This window comes from Lepidochelys kempii, chromosome 11, assembly GCF_965140265.1.
Source record: "Lepidochelys kempii isolate rLepKem1 chromosome 11, rLepKem1.hap2, whole genome shotgun sequence".
NCBI classification, from domain to species: domain Eukaryota; kingdom Metazoa; phylum Chordata; order Testudines; family Cheloniidae; genus Lepidochelys; species Lepidochelys kempii.
The window spans coordinates 37,262,872-37,284,960 of NC_133266.1; the positions used below are offsets into that span (position 1 = coordinate 37,262,872).

Here is a 22,089-nt window from a genome sequence, read left to right on the forward strand (position 1 = left end):
CTCCCCTTTTATGTGTGATAGCCTTTGCCAACCTGTGTTTGTCTATTCTGTACAATTTACAGTATATAGTTCTGATTAACAAGAAAATAATGAATTCTCTGAGAGGGCCACTAAGGCCTATGTAAAAATAAGAGGCATAAGACATATGCAGTATTTCATTATATGGGCCCCATGTAAATTACACTGGAAAGAGCAGAGATTTCACAGCTTCTTCCTGGCAGAAGTAGCACACTTCAGTTGGCTTTTCTGACAAAATATTGCCAAAGAAATATAAAATGAACCCTGAAAGAATCAGCAGCTCCTATCCGGCGAGCAACGTTTCTTTTCTCGACAAATACAGTTTGTGATTGAAAGAAAGGGGCAAACAAAGTTACAGCATTTAAGGTCTTAAAATAACACCAAGAGTTTCAAGTTATGCTATACAAAGAGCTTATAAACAGCACTTGCAGTCTAAAGCTACAGAGGGCAACCAGTGTCTTATTGAAAAGATCTCAAGAATCAGAAGTTAGCCTGTGATGGTAACTTAGGTAGGAGAAAGTTTGATTGATTGAACAAGTGTTTACGCTATCCATACATATGACAAAAGCACACGGTAATAGTGCCTTTACAAACAGGTTTCTACAACAAGTAGTTGACTCAGGCACAGGCTATACAGGCCTCAGCCCCTAAAAATAGGCACCAAGTTCCATCTTTTACATGTGGGGCTAAAATAAAAACAGCTGTCCCCACCTTCTTGCTTGACAGAAGGGAGAGGTGTGTGCTTCAGTGGAGCTGGTCTCCACTAGACTGTATATTTCAGGGGACTGGGAACTTTGTCTTACAAAAAAGCAAGAACAAAAATTGGCTAGGAGAGGACGTAAAGCTTTCCTTTATAAAGAGAACTGCAGTTCTGTAACTCATGTTGATGCACTCTGAATGGTAGCAAAGGTAAGTGCAGTCTAGTGTTCAGATAGTATTTTATGTATAGTGTGATATAACTTCGACCCCATGTAACCAGTGAAAAGAAACAGCTGATTTCTCAGGATAATGATGGCAAACTGGGTAACTTTCATTAGCAAAGGATGAAAAAGCATAAATGAATTGCATGCAAAATGTGATCTGATTCATTGTTGCGCTCTAACACGTACCTAAAATATAGTAAGTCTATAACTTATAAATCAAGTTTATTTTGAATGAGAAATGCTCAGCACAATGAAAGCAATTCAGGTCCTAACACTTGTGTTAGAGTGTATGGAACGTCCCTATGAGGACAAGCAAAAATGTGTTTCAGGATCTGGATTTCATGTATTTTGCATGTAAGTGTATTGTATTACTTATATAATAAATAAAATGTGATTTCATGGCGAGAAGCACATAAAGAATAGCTATATCTTGAATAAATAGCTAAAATACAGTGGGATCTCCAAGTTGCTTTAAGATGTATGTTTAACACTCTAAGATAATTGTTGTCAGTTGGCTATGTTAGGTCTAACTATTACAACTGTAATAACCTTAACAATGGGAACATATTCTTTTATCTAAAATAATAGATTTACATTTATAGATGTCATTTACTATTTTATACATATGTTTGTAAAACAAATCTTTTGAGATGTTGGCATATGACAATTAAGGATAGCTATGATCTGGGTATTTAGATATTGGAAGTTAGAATGATTTAAGATTTATAACTGGATTGCTTAAGTCACAAATATAAAGTGAAGGAAAGGTGAGTGAAGTAATATTGGACCAACTTCTGTTGGTGAAAAAAACAAGCTTTCATACTACATAGAGCTCTTCTTCAAGCCACCATGTCTCTAATATTCCTGGGACCAACTCAGTGCAAACAAAAAAAAAGAGTAATTATTCATTACTTTAAAATCACACAATAGGAACACACAATTTATTTTGCAAGGTTTAATGGAAAAATATTTTCTTTGCAAGTATTGCATTTGCTAAGTGACAAAGTATACATACAATATATGTGTTTGAAACCATCCCCAAGCATGAGACAATCGAAACATTATAATGGGTTTCGGCATGCAAATTTTAATATAAAATCAATAACTTTTCCAAGTATTGCTTAATACTTTTCAGAGGGCCAATGTGATTTAGTTAGGATAAAAATATCAGTGCTTAAATAGCACATGTGTAATACTTTGTGCATCATAATTATTATAACTTTTTGAAACACTGTTTCAACATCATTGATATCAAATATTGAAACTAATCCCTTTTTCACTGTGGCATATCTGGGTTTATATTTTTCCTTAGTCTTACATATTAAGTAGCTGTTTTCTTCTAACAGTTTATTTACATCATTCTAAGGTGAAGAGCTGTTCATATTAGTCAGGACTTGCTATTTCAGTTAGATCATAGCCCCTAATCGTGCTGCATTGAGTAACAGACTCCACAGGGGCATTCAAAACTGACATGCACACATGCAGGTGCTTTACTACATCAAGTATTTAAAGAGCATTACCATGGCTGTCTGTGTGTAAAAATAGACATGCTGATAGTTAAGATGTATGTTCAGATATAATTTATATAGACTAGGAGGGTATTTATTAATAGTATTGCGCTGTGATTTAAGACTGAACAATCTGCAGGGGAACAGAACTTAATTGTGACTGTATTGCTTTTCTTTTTTGTTTTTTCCTTTCCTCATGAGAGCATTCACGTTGTACTCTGAAGTTTAATTAAATTGTAATTTGTCTTCTTCTAGACCCGAAGCAAATAATTTCTCAGCAGAATTCCAGAGTAAATAATTGCATTTTGTCCTTATAAACCTAATCCAGGAATTTATTTTTAATACTTACTTAACTCCTTCAATGCCCTCAGGATGTACTGAATGCCTCTACACTGGGACCAAAATTTTACAAACTTGGTTGCTTACATCAACGGGATGCTCAGCACCTATAAAAATCAGGTCACTTATTCAGCTGTTTAAACATGGGCTGGGGAACCTAACGTTAGGCATCTAGATCCGAATGTTTTAGCCTATATGTTTTCATATTTCTTCCAAATCAGTGGTGCCATTTAACCCATCTGTATATAACATCTGACACGGAAATGGTTAATAACTTATGCAATTTGCTTTCCTAATAACCTCTTCACAGCCAATTAAATTAAATGTAAACTGAGACTCTATACGAATATGCCTCTGAAAAAGCTAAGACTGGCCAGTGAATTAGATTGAATAACTTCCAGGAATTTTGGAGGAAACAAAAATAAGATGACAAAGAAAAATATTGCTTTATTTCAGTACCTAGTGGGATTGGCATTAGAGTAAGGATTACTTGTGTGACTAAGAATATGCAGCCTGAGGCAGTGAAGTAGTCTGACTGTCGGAGGTCACATGCTTTGAGTCTGGTAATGTCAGTAACTGCACTCCACTAAATACAGTATTGAAAAAACATTTAATTTTGTTCTTATCTTTACATTTGGAATAGAACAGTGGTACTCAAACTTTTTTTCATGTACTGACCCCTAAAAAATTTCAAATGGATGTGTGGACCCCAAGGGGTCCACGGACCACAAGTTGAAAACCACTTGAATCGAACAACCAAATATTACTGCAGGGCTTTCACAGCATCACCTTCATACAGGCCGTTCTTTATCCCTACAGAAATAACTGCTCCCCCACCCCACCCCCACAGTTTTTTTTTCATTTTGTTTTTCACAGCTTTTAAAAATAGAAGTGTTCGGAGAAAAGGAAATAATTAAATCTTGAAATAAAAGGGGAGACTTGTTTTTTAACTCTGGTATGCACTATCTGTTTATCTTCCATGTTACACAAGCTCTTCTCTTACAATGTCTTGTCACTGGATAGATACAATTTTCACTGAAATGTTTTTAGAAGTAGCTTAAAGGACTCATGGTGTCAAGTTTTTTGCTAATTTTATGCAGGAAATATTGCAGTTGCCTGTTAAATCACAAGCTCAGGTATGTCAAATTGCTCAAACATTAAAAAAAATTACAAATTGCTCAAGGTGAAAATGTGACCTACAATAAAAATAATCCTTAAAGGGGCTATTTTTGGAGATTGCTGTGCTAGTCACAGACAGGGTGGCATCACCATGATAGGATTATGCACATGCTCAGGCAGTCTGTGAGGACTGATCTAAAGTTGGTGGTTACATGTTTAAGAAGGATAAACAGCATGGGAGTCCTAGCTTTAAATACAGATGTTGTAATTGGAGATAGACCGAACTGATTCAGGAAAGTTCAGTTGCCTCCAAATGGAGGGGATCATCCTGTTTTACATGTCACTGTATTGTTGAGACTGCTTTTTAAACCTAATGTACACAAATCCAACAAGACAAAACGGGGTGGGACAGAAAGTGGGAAAATGAGTTTGATTCTGGGAGTTGTAGAGCACCAGCAATTCCTGTTGACTGCAGATGCACTTGTGAGTGCTCAGCCCGTCATCAGTAAGCCTCTAGGGCAATGGCTACAGTGCCTCTGGTAATGAGCCTCCCAGGCTGGGTCCACAGACTTGTGGGGGAAGAGCTCGTGTTTAGAGCCCTACCAAATTCATGGCCATGAAAAACGCGTCATGCACCATGAAATCTGCTCTTTCCCCTTTCCACCCCAACATGAAATCTGGTCTTTTTTGTGATTTTTTTCCCTAGTCTAAACAGTTTTCACGGAGGAGACCAGCGTTTCTTAAATTGGGGGTCTTGACCCAAAAGGAACTTGCACGGGGGTCACAATGTTATTTTAGGTGGGCCATGATATTGCCCCCTGTCAAGGTTCCTCCCCCACTCTGAACTCTAGGGTACAGATGTGGGGACCTGCTTGAAAAACCTCCTAAGCTTATCTTTACCAGCTTAGGTCAAAACTTCCCCAAGGTACAAAATATTCCACCCATTGTCTTTGGATTGGCCGCTACCACCACCAAACTAATACTGGTTACTGGGGAAGAGCTGTTTGGACGCGTCTTTCCCCCCAAAATACTTCCCAAAACCTTGCACCCCACTTCCTGGACAAGGTTTGGTAAAAAGCCTCACCAATTTGCCTAGGTGACTACAGATCCAGACCCTTGGATCTTAAGAACAATGAACAATCCTCCCAACACTTGCACCCCCCCTTTCCTGGGAAATGTTGGATAAAAAAGCCTCACCAATTTGCATAGGTGATAACAGACCCAAACCCTTGGATCTGAGAACAATGAAAAAGCATTCAGTTTTCTTACAAGAAGACTTTTAATAAAAATAGAAGTAAATAGAAATAAAGAAATCCCCCCTGTAAAATCAGGATGGTAGATATCTTACAGAGTAATTAGATTCAGAAACATAGAGAACCCCTCTAGGCAAAACCTTAAGTTACAGAAAAGATACACACACAGAAATAGTTATTCTATTCAGCACAATTCTTTTCTCAGCCATTTAAAGAAATCATAATCTAACACATACCTAGCTAGATTACTTACTAAAAGTTCTAAGACTCCATTCCTGGTCTATCCCCGGCAGAAACCAGCATATAGACAGACACACAGACCCTTTGTTTCTCTCCCTCCTCCCAGCTTTTGAAAGTATCTTGTCTCCTCATTGGTCATTTTGGTCAGGTGCCAGCAAGGTTACCTTTAGCTTCTTAACCCTTTACAGGTGAGAGGAGCTTTCCCCTGGCCAGGAGGGATTTCAAAGGGGTTTACCCTTCCCTTTATATTTATGACACCCCCTTTACTTCTGCACTGTCTTCAGAGCTGGGTGGTCAGAGAGCAGTGGATGTTGGCTTTATTGAAGCAGGAGGCGGAGCTGATGGCAGCAACAGAAAAATGGCCTACCACAAGGGAATGTACTCTTGCCAATATTCTTCAACATCTACACGAATGATCAACTGATCCATCTCAGCTCAAGAAGTTTGGTCTATGTTGACGATCCATGCATTGCTGCCCAAGCCAAGGATCTCATCCAGATCGAAGTTACACGAACATCGATGCTGTCTGGGCTCTCAGTCTGTTACATAAAGAACCAGTTGTTCCCTAACCCAGCCGAAACACAAGTGAGTCTCTTCCATCTTCAGAATTGTGAGGCCAATAGACAACATAATTTGGAATGGGGTATCACTTGCCCACTGCTGTAATCCTGTCTGCCTTGGAGTAATGCTAACCACACGCTTTCCTTCAGAGCACACGTGGAGAAGACAAGAGGCAAACGTACCACCCAGAACACCATGGTTAGGAAGCCTGCAAATTCAAAATGGAAAACCATCCCAGCAATACTAAGAGCCTCCACACGAGCACTTTGATGGCCGAATATGCATGTCTGATGTGAGAAAGTTTGGCTGATGCAAAGAAGCTGGACCCTGTGCTGAGTAACAGCTGCCACTACATTAGAGGATGTCTGAAACCAACAAACATGAACAGCCTTTATGTCCTTCCTGGAATGGATCCACTGGATATCAGGAGAGTGGTCTCAAGAAAAGTGGAATAATTATGACTAGGGCTCCATATCTATCATGGAGGTCGCAGAAGTCACGGATTCCATGACTTTCTGTGACCTCCGTGACTTCTGCAGGCCAGCTCTTGAGCCAGCTGCTCAGGTGGCCCCCCAGGACAGCCACACCAGCGACTGCTGGAGTGGCCCGGGGAAAGCCATTCCAGCTGCTGTTCCGGCAGAGGTCCCTGGCCATCTGGAGCAGCCCCTGCTCTGGCAGCCCGGGGCAGCTGGTGTCACTGGCCCCGGGTGCCCCCACAACAGCAGCAGCCCCAGAGTGGCCCCCTCTCTCCAAGATTTAATCACAGGTGTTTTTAATATAAGTCATGGACAGGTCTCGGGCCATGAATTTTTTTTTTTTTTTTTGCCCATGACCTGTCCATGACTTTTACTAAAAATACCTATAACTAAATCGTAGCCTTAATTATGACAGGGTGAAGATACCACACATCTGCTACATGGCCACACAGTGGAAGTTGGCCACCTGAAATTGCGGAAAAGCGTCCTAACTGCAACAGAACCGCTTAAAAAAATCACCAATCAGACATGCCAGACCTGTGGAAAAAACACAGTAATTGGGCTTGTTTTTGGCTTAATTGGCATGTGAGTTGCTTGTTGGCTAGTTTTTGGCTTACAGCTTGTTGCTTGTAGCTTCTTTTTTTTTTTTGACTGGCTCCTGGCAAGCAGGGGCAAAAGCAGGAGAGAATCGGGGTGCACAGGAGGCCCACCGCAGTCCCAGACTGCACGCCGGGGAGGAATCTAGTCACATAGCGTTTTGGGGTTCTTAGGGATTGGCTTGTTTTGAAATGCGATTAGCTTGATTTTTGGCTTACTGTGAAAGTCAGAGTGCTTATTTACCTCATGAAAGTTGGCAACTGTGTCACCAATGGCTACATGACTGTAAATGTGATGCACAAGGCTCAAAATACTTGTCAAGGACATCAAAATGCACACTGACATTGCCAAATGCCTTCCCACAGGTGCAGAACAGGATTGGTCCAGCTGGAGATGTTTAAACTCCCTTCCAACAAGAGTTAGCAGATCAAAAGTCAATATGCAGAAGTGGGGCTATTGCAGTAACCAGATACATGTGACTGTGGTGAAACACAAATGATGGAAAATCTGTCGGTCTGCTGGCTCGTATAGGAGCCATGAACCATGGAAGATCTTGCCAGGGCTACGGACTTGGCCAGATCATGTGCCCAACACTGGGAAAACCTATGATTCTGGTGGAAGGAACAAGAGGAGAAGAAGACGAAGAAGAAGGAACAGGAGCTATCAAGAAAACACCAAATATCGTAAGAGTTGGCAGCATTGCTTGCCACCCACTGCGTTGCCTGAGACACAATTGTAGTGCATTATAACTATCATAAGAATTACAAGTTTACTGAGTCCATAGCACCAATAGCTGATGACTGTAGTAATCACTACAGCTCCATGCTGTTAAGATCACTGGCTGAGAACACATTGCTGGACAAGCCACCAGCTCACAAAGGAATTAGGGACCTAAGATGAAAATATATGTCCAGTGGCCTCAACTTAGAGTCATCTTCAGTGCTCAGAGAAAGCTATGTGGCTTTGAGCAATCACTCATCACCTCTGCCATCTCTTCATCATCTGTATAACAGAGAAGAGCACTCTCTTACCTCACAAAAGTTGTAAGGATTTCATAGAATCATAGAATATCAGGGTTGGAAGGGACCTCAGGAGGTCATCTAGTCCAACCCCCTGCTCAAAGCAGGACCAATCCCCAATTTTTGCCCCAGATCCCTAAATGGCCCCCTCAAGGATTGAACTCACAACCCTGGGTTTAGCAGGACAACAGGAACAGTCCCAAACAGAGCTTGTGGGTACAACCAGGACCCCTCAATCACGTCCTTCTGGGGGAGCAGGGAGCTTAGACCCCAGCCCTGGGGTTCCCTGTGTTCCTCCACCCAGCCCCAAACTGAAACTAAACTCACCCAGCAGGTTCCCTGCTGCAGCCTCTGTTCACATTCCTGGGCGGAGGTGTCACCTCCCCCTCCCCCTCCTGGCTCAGGTGACAGGCTCTCAGGTCTCCCATCCCCAGGGCACATTCCCAGGTCAACACTCCCCCCTCCCTGCTGAGTCACATCGTCACATCTCTCCCCCCTTCGAGACTGAACTGAGCGGGGTCACGCTGACCAGTGACCTGGGGAAGTTCGGGGCCCCCTCTCCGGGACAGCGCATCCGCTATCAGGTTGGCACTTCCCTTCACGTGGACCACGTCCATGTCGTAATCCTGCAGGAGCAGGCTCCATCTCAGGAGCTTGGCGTTGGCTCCTTTCATCTGGTGCAGCCAGGTCAGGGGAGAGTGGTCGGTGTAGACAGTGAAGTGTCGCCCGAAGAGATAGGGCTCTAGTTTCTTGAGGGCCCACACCATGGCCAGGCACTCCTTCTCGATGGCCGCGTAGTGTTGCTCCCGGGGTAGCAACTTCTTGCTCAGGTACACGATGGGGTGTCTCTCCCCCTTTTCATCCTCCTGCATTAAGACCGCCCCCAGTCCCGTGTCTGAGGCGTCGGTGAACACCACAAAGGGCTTGTCAAAGTCTGGGTTTGCCAGAACTGGGCCACTGACCAGAGCCTCCTTCAGCGCCCGGAAAGCCTCCTGGCACTGCTCGGTCCAGACCACCTTGTCTGGCTTCCCCTTCTTGCATAGCTCCGTGATGGGGGTGGCGATGGCGCTAAAGTGGGGCACAAATCTTCGGTAGTATCCTGCCATCCCAATAAAGGCTTGGACCTGCTTTTTGGTGTGGGGAGCGGGCCAGTCTCTGATCACCTCCACCTTGGCTGGTTCCGGCTTTAGGCGGCCGCTCCCCACCCGATGGCCCAGGTAAGATACTTCCGCCATCCCCACCTTGCACTTCTCCGCTTTTACAGTCAGCCCAGCCCCCTGGAGTCGGTCCAGCACTTGTCTAACCTGGGACACGTGGTCCTCCCAGGTCTGGCTAAAGACACAGATGTCATCAATATACGCCACGGCAAAACTCTCCATCCCCCTCAGGAGCTGGTCCACTAGGCGCTGGAAGGTGGCCGGCGCTCCCTTGAGGCCGAAAGGCAGGGTCAGGAACTCATAGAGCCCCAGAGGGGTGATAAAGGCCGATTTCAGTCGGGCATCTGCATCCAGCGGCACTTGCCAGTAGCCCTTTGTAAGGTCCATGGTGGTGAGGTACCGAGCTCCTCCCAGCTTGTCTAGGAGCTCGTCCGGCCTGGGCATGGGGTAGGCATCAGATACAGTGATGGCATTGAGCTTCCGATAGTCCACACAGAACCGGACCGACCCGTCCTTTTTGGGGACCAGCACCACCGGCGAGGCCCAAGGGCTGGCAGATGGCTGGATCACCCCCAAAGCCAGCATGTCCCGGACCTCTCTTTCCAGGTCCTGAGCAGTTTTCCCTGTGACTCGGAAGGGGGAGCATCTTATCGGCGGGTGTGACCCTGTCTGCACCCGGTGGACAGTCAGATTAGTGCGTCCAGGCTGGTTGGAAAACAGCTGTCGGTACGGATGCAGCACCTCCCTGACCTCAGCTTGCTGGGCAGGGGTTAGCTGATCCGAGAGGCTGTTGTGCTGGTGGCTGAAGATGTAGTAGCATAACATGATACAATTCCACTTCTGGAGTCCAGCGGATAATCGACAATCCCATTGGGAAGCTGTGAACCAGCAAAGTAGAGTCTGAGGAGGTGTTCCACAAAACTCCATTGGCAAGGATTTTACTTTATTTTGAGGCCTACAAGGCTCAAGTGTTGTATGATTTGTCTCCAGGCAGAAAACACTCTTTACGGTTGGGAAAATTTGGTTTTCATCCACAAATACTGCTTTTCAGTGCTCTGCAATAATGGAACCATTTCTGGCGGAAAGCAGAACTGGCCAAAGGCCCAAAATGTGCTTGTTTTGCTTTTCATGCAAACAATTTTGCAGTTTTAATTTTCACCTGCTCATGTGGTGTCTTTCTGAGGCTTTTGGCAGTGCACTTGATTGCATTGTGGGAGGCTCACAGGTTCCAAGCTTGTTTTCTATTTTTATTCTGTCATGGGAATTTTATTCCCAATCTTTCTGACTCCTGCTGTTATAATTACTTGAGTCACCTCTTTGAAACTTGGTTTCCCCTATTTTTAAATCTGCTAAATACAAACACAGAAACAAGTGTCATGTATGCATTGATATGTAAAAGAGCACAGTAATATGCTCTGTAATTCCCACAGTAGTCAGAATAAATGTTCAAAGATCATCACATTTGCAGGCCTACATATGTGCTGTGTTTGTATACTGTAAACATGTCGGGCTGGAATGTAAGGATGACCTGGCTGCAGGTTTCTTGGTCTTTCAGTATCTGATAATACTGCTCTGTCTACAGCACATGTGTTTTTGCTGTTCTCCCAGGAGGCAGTCGGGGCACCCTTATGAGGTCAGGGTCTAGGTACCTCTTTTCAACTCTGCCCCACTAACTGGAACTCGTTTTACCAAGGTTGCATGATAAGATTTGAAAAGCTGAATGTAAAAAGACTCCTTTTTAAGTCTATTTGCACAAAATGTGATTATGAGTGTACATACGTGTAAGGAGATGATGGTAGACCTGAGAAGAAGGATGGTCCAGTAGTGAGGGCATTTGCCTGGGAGTTGGGAGACATGGGCTGAGTTCACTGATCTGCCACAGGCTGCTGTGTGACTGTAGGGAAGTCACTCAAGGTATGTCTATATGCATTTACTGGGCGTGATTACAGCTCGCATAGAAATACCCAAGCTAGCTTTAATCTAGTTAGCTCAGATACTAGAGCAACGAAGCCATGGTAGCATGAGCTTCAGCATGGACTAGCAACCTGTGTAATTACCCATGGTTCGGGGCTGACTTGTATGGCTTGTGATACCACAGCTTCATTGCTCCACTAGTTATCTTGCTAGATTAAAGCTAGCCTGGGTATGTCTGCATGAACTGTAATCAAACCCCATGTAGATATAACTTCAGTCTCTGTGCCTCAATTCCTCAGCTGTAGAAATGGGGATAGTAGTACTTCCCTACCTGACAGGGGTGTTATGAGGATAAATACATTAAGAAATCGTGAGGTGCTCATATAATATGGTAAAGGGAGCCATATAAGTACCCTAAGTTATAATCATTTCATGGACTGTGTCATTCCGACAGTTCTGAGATCAACAGAAATGAATAGGCAGCTTTGCTTAAAAATTGATGGAATGATACATCACCTAATTTCATCCATCCCAAAGTACATGGAAAGCTCTTATGTATTGTTATTTGTACTTCCAGAGATTTATGCAAGGCTGTCTTCTCCCTTAAACCCTTAGAAGGCGTCAGGGTTCCCTTCCTCTAGGGTACAGATGTGGGGACCCACATGAAAGACCCTCTAAGCTTAATTCTACCAGTTTAGGTTAAAAACTTCCCCAAGGCACAAATTCTTCCTTGTCCTTGGATGGTATCGCTGCCACCACCAAGTGAGTTAGACAAAGATTCAGGAAAAGGACCACTTGGAGTTCCCGTTTCCCCAAAATATCCCCCACCCCCACACCCAAGCCCCTTCACCCCCTTTCCTGGGAAGGCTTGAGAATAATATACCAACCAAATAGGTAACCAAGGTGAGCACAGACCAGACTCTTAGGTTTTTAGGACACTAAAAACCAATCAGATTCTTAAAAACAGAACTTTATTATAAAGAAAAAAGTAAAAGAAGCACCTCTGTAAAATCAGGATGGAAGGTAATTTTACAGGGTAATAAGATTTAAAACACAAAGGATTCCCTGCTAGGCAAAACTTTGACGTTACAAAAAAGCAGGAATAAACCTTCCTCTTATCATAGGGAAAATTCACAAGATAAAACAAAAGATAATCTTTTTAAGATAAGCATTTCCTTCCTATTACTTACAATTTGTATTCTTAGATGCTTAGTTCAGGTAAGGTTTTAGGAGATGTGTTTTTCCTGCCCTAGCCTCTCTTTGTTCCGGAGAGAAGAACAAAAGACCACACAACAAAACCTCCCCCCACAGATTTGAAAGGATCTTCTTCCCTTATTGGTCCTTTTGGTCAGGTGCCAATCAGGTTATTTGAGCTTCTTAACCCACTACAGGTAAAGGAGGGATTTTATGCTACCCTTAGCTGTATGTTTATGACAGAAGGTGAAATAGCTGAGAAAATGTTCTGATACAACAAAGTTGAACGGCAAAGCATGCTCACAATGAGTAAGACAGGATGTGAGCAATGTGAGAGTATATGACTGGAATAGTAAGCTTTAATAGCTAGCGGAATGCACAGGGTCCCTTCTTTGGTTGAATCTTTGGTTGAATACTTCAATCTGTCCACTCTCTATTTGTAATGTGAGTGCTTCAACCAGTATAAATCCTTGCCCTGTAGTTCCTCTGTCTGATTATATTGCTCTTGCAGAGTTAACTTACGAGAGTGAAAGAAAAGGAGGAAATTATAACACCAACTTTAAGAAAACTAGATCAACCCTAGATAAAGTCAACTGATCATTACAGGAGAGAATAACCTGTGTACTCTGCTCCTAATTTCAATTAATTGTTATGATTATCACTTCTCTTAGCTATGTAAGGGTGCAGTATGTTTCAGATGAAGAGGTATTTTGGTCAAACTAGTGATGATAAGGATAAGAAGTACTAAAATCATTTTTAGCACCTGCTTGACTTACCAGCATCATATTCAACATACTCAGTTTCTTTCGGTGAAGATTATAAGCATATTGGTTATGCATTAATGATGAAGACTGTAAACATTTACAGTACCACCTTTTCACATCCTTGAGATATAGTAACTGAAACCTTAAACAAGTCCATTTTAGTTCAAATCAATGAAAACAAAGATTTGTACCGTTTCAGACAGCGTATTGTTATGGGAATCTGTTCTAAAGGCTTTTATGCCACTGTAAACTTTTCTGAGGTTAATTTATGTATATGTTTATATTTTTCTGAGGGACAAACGTTTCTTGTACTCTACTTAACTTTTCTAAGTAAATTCAGCAGAGACCTGGAAAAGGGAAAGACGTTTGGTCAAGTCAGTTACCTCGCCATCTTTGAGAAGTTCAAAAGAAATACAAGGGAATTTTAAAAACACAACTTGTTGTCTCTGGCCACTGAGCATCACTTTGGACCCAAATTTCTCTCATCTGAAAGCTGTTTCTGTAACCTCAGACAATGTATTTCTTAAAGTAAGGCAGATGTACATATACCCACTCTTACATTATCCAAGGAAAAGGAGACATGGAGGGACTCAGACATGGAGGGACTGATATTATTTGCAGTACAAGTAGGGGGATTAGTAGCTAGATTCCAGTGACTTTTACTAAAAAAAAATATATATATATATATATATATATTCTTGGGCCTTTACAATTCCCCCTTTCCTGAAGGAATTGAGTGCCCTATTTACAGGGACTCAACATTATTCAATCACATTTTCCAGTGCAGTGCAGAAAAACCCTAGTAGAACAAGTGAAATATCCAGGCACTGAGATTGTATTAGATCTGAACTGTCAAATATAGGTGCTCACATCATATTTTCTTCATCTTTATCTACAAGAAAGAAAACTGTCATGAAGATGCCTTTATAAGGCATCTTGTCAGACACATGCAATTCCTTTAATGACTTGATGGGAACGGGAAAAACATCAACAAAAGTATTTTTGGTGCTAATATGCTTATGCTGCTTTTTCCAAGGAGCTCCAAACTCCTGCTTCAACATTCTCTGTTACTGAGTTACGTATATGCGGGCAATGGAGCTTCATATGCCAACTCAAGTGAAGTACGTTTGGGGCTAAATCCCACCCTCAGCACATCCCTATGAATGACTTATGAATCTCTGAGCATAGGTGGGAGGTAGTTAACATGAGCTACCATGTTAAGAGCGGTATCCACACATAATTATAACCAATGCAAGGCCAAACTTCCTGAAAATTACTCAACTTCAACTCAACTCAGTTACTCAACAAATTGCTCAACTTCCCATTTTTTAATTTCTCACATAAAATTGGTGTTCATGTAACTCAGCTATTCAGTGAGGGTTAGATGGAAAATCTGGAAGGAAGATTTAAAACATGCAGAAGTAGAACAAATGAGGAAGATTACTAGGTCCTGCATTTTGAAAAAAACCAGATGCTGTCACTTGAGTGATAGCGGACAACCCATGCAGAAACTGAGACAGTCAGCATTATGTGAGCAATAAACTCACACTACAACCATATTGTTATGGCTAACACATGACAATATACTACTTTGCTCATATATTAGATTAATGTTTGTACAGCGCTTTGAAATTGTAGAGAGCTATATATGTGGTATTACTTTTGCTTGCCTGTTGTGCATTCATGTCTGCTTTATTTGCAGGAGTACACATTCAAACACTAGCGCAAAACAGAATAATTGGTTTTGCTTAAGAACATATGACCCAATTCTTAAGTTATTATTGAGGTAAAACTTCCAATGACTTCAATGGGAATTTTGCCTGAGTCAGAACTTAACATTATCTGTCTTGTCAGTTCCTAAGAGTGAATGATGTAGGAATAGTGGCAGAACTTTCTAAGTGAAGGGTCTTTTTAAGACTCCACCCCTAAAGAGGTCCCACCAGGCCCTGGCTTTTCTGGTCTTCAGGGCACAATATAAAGTATATTTATTTTGTTTACATTTTTGGTTTAACTTTCTTGGCCCTGGATTACACATTCCAGTTTCAGGTGCATTCCTTGCCACAGTAGTAGCAGTAGCTTTTAGGTTACCTTTGAGGTTGGCTTTCTGTATTTGTATGCATTTAAAAAAAAATGGTGACCATGCCTCACTGCCAGTGAGATAACATAGGGCTTAATAATCATAATAAAAATAACCACCATGTCCAGCAGATGTTTTTGCTTTTGTGGACTGAAACAATGCTTTAATTTTAGAAGGAAGGCCTTTTGTGTAAATGTGTATGTCAAGTGTGTTTCTTCTACTATATTCTGATAAATAGTAAAAAGACTAGCAGAAAGGAATCCCTCTCTCTCCTTAATAACTGAAGAAGTGTGTCGGTAACTTTCAATTAATAAAAGGAAATCCTAGGAAATGTAATTGAAAATGAAATGTCCTTTTTGTCCATTTACACTGAATCTTGCTCTGATAGGTATACAAAAGTCTCCCCCTGCTGGTGTGTTCCCCAAGAATTCACTCAGAAGGAGGACATGTTTCCTATTGTGTGCCATACAAAAATAAGCTCTTCACATATACACATTTCTTCTCTATATAACATAACATCGCTTCTCCTGCAACAATGAAAGAAATAGATTGCATTCATATACCTTTTGAAAAGCTAGAGACAAATCCTTTGTTACAAGGGAGACTTCTTGTCCTACTCAAATCTGCAGATTAATTGCATTTGAAGGACTAGGTTCTTTCTTGGAGTCATATGCCCTAACGCTATTTTCGTCTTTTGCAGAATATGAAAATGTGAAATATTTTCCTTTACAGTGAGCATCTCCAAAGCAACTGTACATGTCACAGAGTTTGTTTGTTTAGGGTTCTGTCATACTATCAGGTAAATGGGGTGACAAATAGGGAAATGACTGTGACTATAGAGCACTAATTTGTGGATTATCTCCATGATTGGCATTTGGGTTTTAGTGTTCCAAGATCATTTAGAAAAAACAAAACCATTATTACAGTCAGACAGTAAAAAAATCCCATAAACAGCACATCAAATGATTTTATTAAATATAAATAATTGCAGGAAGTGAAATGAGAGTATTAAGTGGCAAAGCAAAGTTCTCTACAAGTCCTTTATCCTCTTGTCTTGCTCTAGAAAGTATCGTACATGCTCCATGTTCATATACGAAGGTCTTCACCTTCCCAGATTTTCCTTGAACTGCACCGACAGCCAGATAAAAGTAAACAAAGCCATATGCTCTCTCTCTCTCTCTCTACTGGAAGCCCATTTCTGCAGCTGTTTTGCTGCTGCTGTGGCTGGATTTCCTAACTTTCATTATGAGTGCAAATCTCTCTTCAATTAATCATATTATCTGTCTCTGACTTGACATTCAGTACCTGAGCTGCATTGTAAAAGCAAAACTTTGTTCCACAGCAACTTTCAGTTTTATTTGCCATTTACAGGAATATTCTGCCTTCATTAAGGTATTGTGTCATAACCAAATCTAGAATCTATGTCTAGTTTTCAAATGGTGGTTTTATATTTAAAAACAAAAAGAAAAATTAAGTAGATTTATTTTGTTGGAGAATGTTGACTTGATTCACTAAGCTCCTTTAACCATTTATTTCACCTAAATTTACTTTGGATATTTCACAAGCTTAGAGGCTACTCTTCTTCAATATTTTTGCTTAAAAATTATCGTAAAAAACTCAATGGAAAATTCTGCCCTAATAGTCACACATGCAGTTCCCACTAATCTATAGTAATATATCTGATAGTAAAATTTGACCCTCATGGGGTTTTGAAATTTCAGAACATGAGCAGAAATCTGCATGGGATAATTTAACCATAGTTTCTAAACTAGTTAAAATTTTGGATTTTGATGTGCTGGCTTGCACAAAGGCACTGCCAGTTGCAGCTAGCATGTTAAGACTCCTATTTATTATTAAAACGAGTCTCTTACTATTAATTTGTACAGACTCTCAAAAAGCAGTTTTTGTATAATGGAAAATGTGGAATTAGAAATAATAAAAGAGATAGATGTACTGGTACTTGCTCTTGAATTAAATTAATTGTTCTCTACATTTCACCTGCCAATATGCCATGACAGTTTCTAGCGTAGGATTGCAATGATTTTACACTGAGAAAAATATTACTACTTTACAAGTGCCAGAGAAATGAACCATTCTGCTTATTTTATGCAGTCAGGCTGCAGTATGTTCACAGAAGCAATAGCAAAGCAGCACTGTGTGCTATCAAGCACTATTCTCTACCTCCTGGAATTTTGCTTTGAACATGAGATCTTCCCTGGTGATATACTACAGGAAGAAATCAGAGTCAGTAAGGTACTGCAGGTACAAATTCCTAATAAAGTTGAAGAGAAGCTGTAAAACCTTTGTCTATATCCAACCATTTTAAATACTAAGAGGTGCATACTGACTATACAGAAAGTAGAAACTTCCAACAGGCGCAAGTCCTTATTGTTTTTAGCTTTTAGTTTTGATCAGTGCGGTTTCATCACACAAATGACTCACTGCTCGCTTATCTACAGTGTGATCCACACTGGCTTTGTCTTCACTACTAAAAAAAGGAGCATTCTTTATCTTAGTGTAACTAACAAGCGTGAGCTACCCCAAGGTAAAAGTGCAGTGAAGACAAGGCACTTTAGTTTTACTGCAAGGGAAACTAGGTGAGGTCAACCCAGGTGGAGGTGTACATATACTGCTGACTTTGCCTTGTTTACCTCATGGTAAAATGAAAGTGCCTTGTCTTTACTGTATTTTTACCTCGGGATAGCTTAGGCATGTTAAAAGAAAAGGAGTACTAGTGACACCTTAGAGACTAACCAATTTATTTGAGCATAAGATGAAGTGAGCTGTAGCTCACGAAAGCTTATGCTCAAATAAATTGGTTAGTCTCTAAGGTGTCACTAGTACTCCTTTTCTTTTTGCAAATACAGACTAACACGGCTGCTACTCTGAAATGAGGCATGTTAGTTACCCCAAGGTAAAAAACCCACCTTTTTTAACCAGTGAAGATGAGGCCACTGATGACATCATCTTGAAGAATCAGTTACTGTAGGGTGTTCTAATATATGAACATATCAAAGTGACTTTTTTGGTCAGCTGCAAAATTATTAAGGTGAAAATTTCAAAGTAAGCTGTCTTCTACTGAAGGGAATATATCTTCACCTAATGTAGAGCTTTAGATAATATGGACGAAATATCAAGTGAAGAGCTTGAAAGAGCTAATAAGTAGGCTATGATGAGACAATTCACATTTTTAATGGAAATGAGTCAACTTTGTGGGTGCAATGTAAACTGAGGAAGTAACAGCAATTTAGGTGTTGCATTTTGTACGCAGTTTTTCAGAGTAAAAGTAATAGTCTAAGTGAAAACTTCTACAATGCTCAGCTGCTGTACACTCACTTGGTTTTGCATTCATTATGAGTGAGGTTAAAGTAGTTAATTATCAGTGAGGTTTTAATACTCTAGTGCAGACAAAATAATTAACAGTAAATGAATAAACTGGAGACAAATTCTGCTCCGAATTACTCTCTTGCAACCCAATTGATTAGAATAGATTTTGCCCCATTACAACTTATGTATTGAGTTATAGTGGTTTTGCTTATAGTGTAAAAGGATATATATTCAAGCTTTCCGGTAACCATATATTTTTGCTAGTTTATCAAGAAAAATATACAATGTGTTTCGTTGAAAAGTCTTTATTTTAGTAGAGTTTTTAAAAAAGTGATATTGATTTCAATAAGAAACATCATTGTTTCCATTGAAATGCCTATTGATTTCACTGGGAGAAGGCTTGGGCACTTTGGGCCTGATTCAGAGTCGTAATTTACTATCTGCAATTAATACATTATAATTTGGAATTGATGTAATATTGCCATAGATAGTGGATAACATTGTTAACTCTTGCAATCTGTTCTTGAAGACATTTTTTCTTTTCTTTCAGCCTTAAAAAGCAGGTACTGAATAATAAAAATAAACCTCCTAATATAAAATATTGTGTTTGCTTTTAGCTATTGCTAGTGGTCACAAGCCTGTAAGTGGATTTTCAGAAGAAAGCACTAACTGGACGGATAGTGTGGATTTCCAGGATTCTGTCTCATTGAAGGAAAGAATGGCTATGTATCAAGCAGCTGTGTCCAAAGTGGAGCGCAGCAGCTCCTCTGCTAATGTAAGATATTACCTTCTATTTAACATCATAATTGTCTTCATAATTTGCTATTTCTGTTTACACAGGGCCATATTCTGCTTGCTTATTCACAAAAGCGGTCACACCGTTTTGCCCACATTACCTTTATGTAGAACAAAATTTAAAACCTGAATTACCAACACCTACGCAGCAAAGTTACCAATTCATTTCAGGCTCTTACGAATAAGAATTTGCATAACACTGATCTTTTGATCATTTTAATTCACTGGCTGTACAGTTTTTCTTTTTGCTCTTGTATGCACTAAATCTATTAGGAATATTTAAATCAACATAGAAATGAGAGATTAGCAACATAGCCACTCTGCTAAACCAATTATGATCCTAGAAGAATACAGGTTTCTGTACTATTATCAATTTTTATAGTCAGCAAGTAATAAAATTGTATTCAAAACAATGCTTAACTCTGACTGCTCAGGCTATGGAATTTGAAATTACTGCAGCGTTAAACTGGACAATGATACAGAATCATAAAAAGTAGGACTGGGAGGGAGCTTGAGACGTCATCTAGTCCAGCCCTTTGCGCTGAGGTAGGACCGAGTATACCTAGCCTGTCCTTGACAGATGTTTGTCTAACCAGTTCTTAAAAACCTCCCATATAATGAAAAATGAAAGAGCATTGTTTTACAATAAGATTATCAAAACAACTAGTCATCTATTATATAAAAATAAAAAAAATCTGATGACTAATTTTGTTTTACTATTGTGCCTCTCTATTCAATAGGAATTTATTTTACAGAAATACTATAGAACTGAAATAACTAAGTAATAATTGTACCAAGGTCTCCTAAAACCATGAATGAAATGACAGTAGGCTTGAACTTGGTTACCACATTTAGGGAACACCCCTTTTCGGGTGACAGTGGAATAATTAAGGTACTCTAACAACTTCAAAACTAAAGGAGTGTAGCATCTGGGTTTGAATTGCACATGGAACTAAAGATTTATCTTAAGCACATGTTGACAATAGAAAACATACTCAGAAACAGTATTTTGATCATGTGGTTTTCTTTTAGATTATGTTAGAAAATGTAAGGGTAGTAAAAACACAGCATTCTTTAATGGACCAGAAAATAGGTACTTAGAATTTCTCATTTAAGAAAGAGATGAAGTTTGAAATTATTGTAAAAACAGAAATGTGAGAGATAAGTGTAGGAGTCCATTAATGAGTCTGGTCTCCTCTTGATTCCAGTGAGTTACTCTTTTTGGCATCAGTAGGAGTTTTCTGTTGGTATGAAGGTAAGGACAGACCATGAGTGACTGAAGGAACATTATTTCAACAAAGAAGAGCCACTATATTATTTTTTTACTCAATTAAAGACTGTAGAATACACCCCAGAGTTCTCTTCAGAATGTAAGGTAGGAGATTAAAAAGGAATAATCCTAAAAAGCCTAGATCCTGGACCAGTGAACAGGAGAACTAGTGCATACACACACTTCGATTTATATATATTTATAAAATGTAGTAAAATGCTGAACAGCAAAAAGAGAAACAACAGAGAATTGAAATATGAGGCTGGTGGGAACTAAGGCACATGATGTTTGGTTTCAGTGGCCTGTTCCTTTATCATTAGTACCTCAGAAACCTTGCAGAAGGGCACAGACAGAAAGATGATCAAAATACTACTTAATAGAAGTGAATTGTTATACTTTGGGCTTGAGATTCTAAATGTTGCACTCTATTTGCATGATCCTTAAAAATATCTGGAAGGAGTTAACAGCTCTGATTATGTTTTTAAGTTTCCTAAATGATTTCCTCCTACTAAAAACCAGAGAAAATGGCAAACTACTTTTACCATTTTTATCTTCCCCAGGCTTCCTGAGAAGTTCACTTAAACACTTTACAGAGGTCTCACTGATGTAACAACCAGACCCAGAAAAGTATGCTAACATTAAAAGAGTTGATAAGACACAAATATTTGTGATTTATACAAAGCTCATGGAGTCCTAGAACAAATGCTTGTGGAGTGTCTAGATGAGCATTGAAAAAGGTGTGAGTTAACTCAAGTTAACTGGCAGTCATGTAACCCAAATTACAGTGGTGTCACAAACTAGTCTGGACATAAATTTGTCCTATTCTCTGCTGAGCTGTCATTTAGCAGCACTAATCTGTATATACAATGTCACACAATTATCTCAGCACCTTGGGAAATTGAGGGAGAACTTTGGATGAATGAATCCCATTGCTACAAAATAAGGCATACACTTATAATGGTGAGAAAATTAACCATTGGAATAATTTATGAAGGGTTATGGTGGGTTCTCCATCACTGACCATTTTTAAATCAAGCTTGGATGTTTTTTCTAAAAGATCTGCTTTAGGAATTATTTTGGGGAAGTTCTATGGCCTATGTTATATAGGAGGTCAGACTAGAGGATTACAGTGGTTCCTTCAGGCCTTGAAATTTATGGGGGAAAAATGTTTCCCCAAACTATAAAATACAATAGAAATGCCTGTAGCTATTATACAGTCTATCACAATAGCTGTTAAAATACCTCTGAGTATAGCTTAGAAAGAGCAAAGCTCAGATAAGATTTAGAGAAAAATAATACCTAGGAAAAAGGTAGTTATTACTTTCTGGATGCTTGAGAAGAAAATATTTTAGATCAACATGTAACAAACAGCGCCTGCTTGATTGCAGTAAGAAATGAGAAGTAAAACATACAGGAACCCTAGATTATGCATAATAGTAAAAAACACATCATTTATGAATTTTTAAGCAATGGGCTCTTTGAGTACAACATCCACTCACATTTTAATTTGAGAAACTGTCTTACTACTGGATTTGTTC

General features: G+C 40.0%; 1 protein-coding gene across 1 annotated transcript in view; it reads left to right on the forward strand.

Annotated features, from left to right (window-relative positions):
- The window catches only part of XIRP2 (xin actin binding repeat containing 2), a 160,117-nt gene that overhangs the window by 103,264 nt on the left and 34,764 nt on the right, over positions 1 to 22,089 (forward strand). The window contains exon 3 of the mRNA XM_073305732.1: positions 19,104 to 19,261. Coding sequence (XP_073161833.1) covers positions 19,104 to 19,261 — 158 coding nt within the window. The remainder of the gene's footprint in view (positions 1 to 19,103; positions 19,262 to 22,089) is intronic.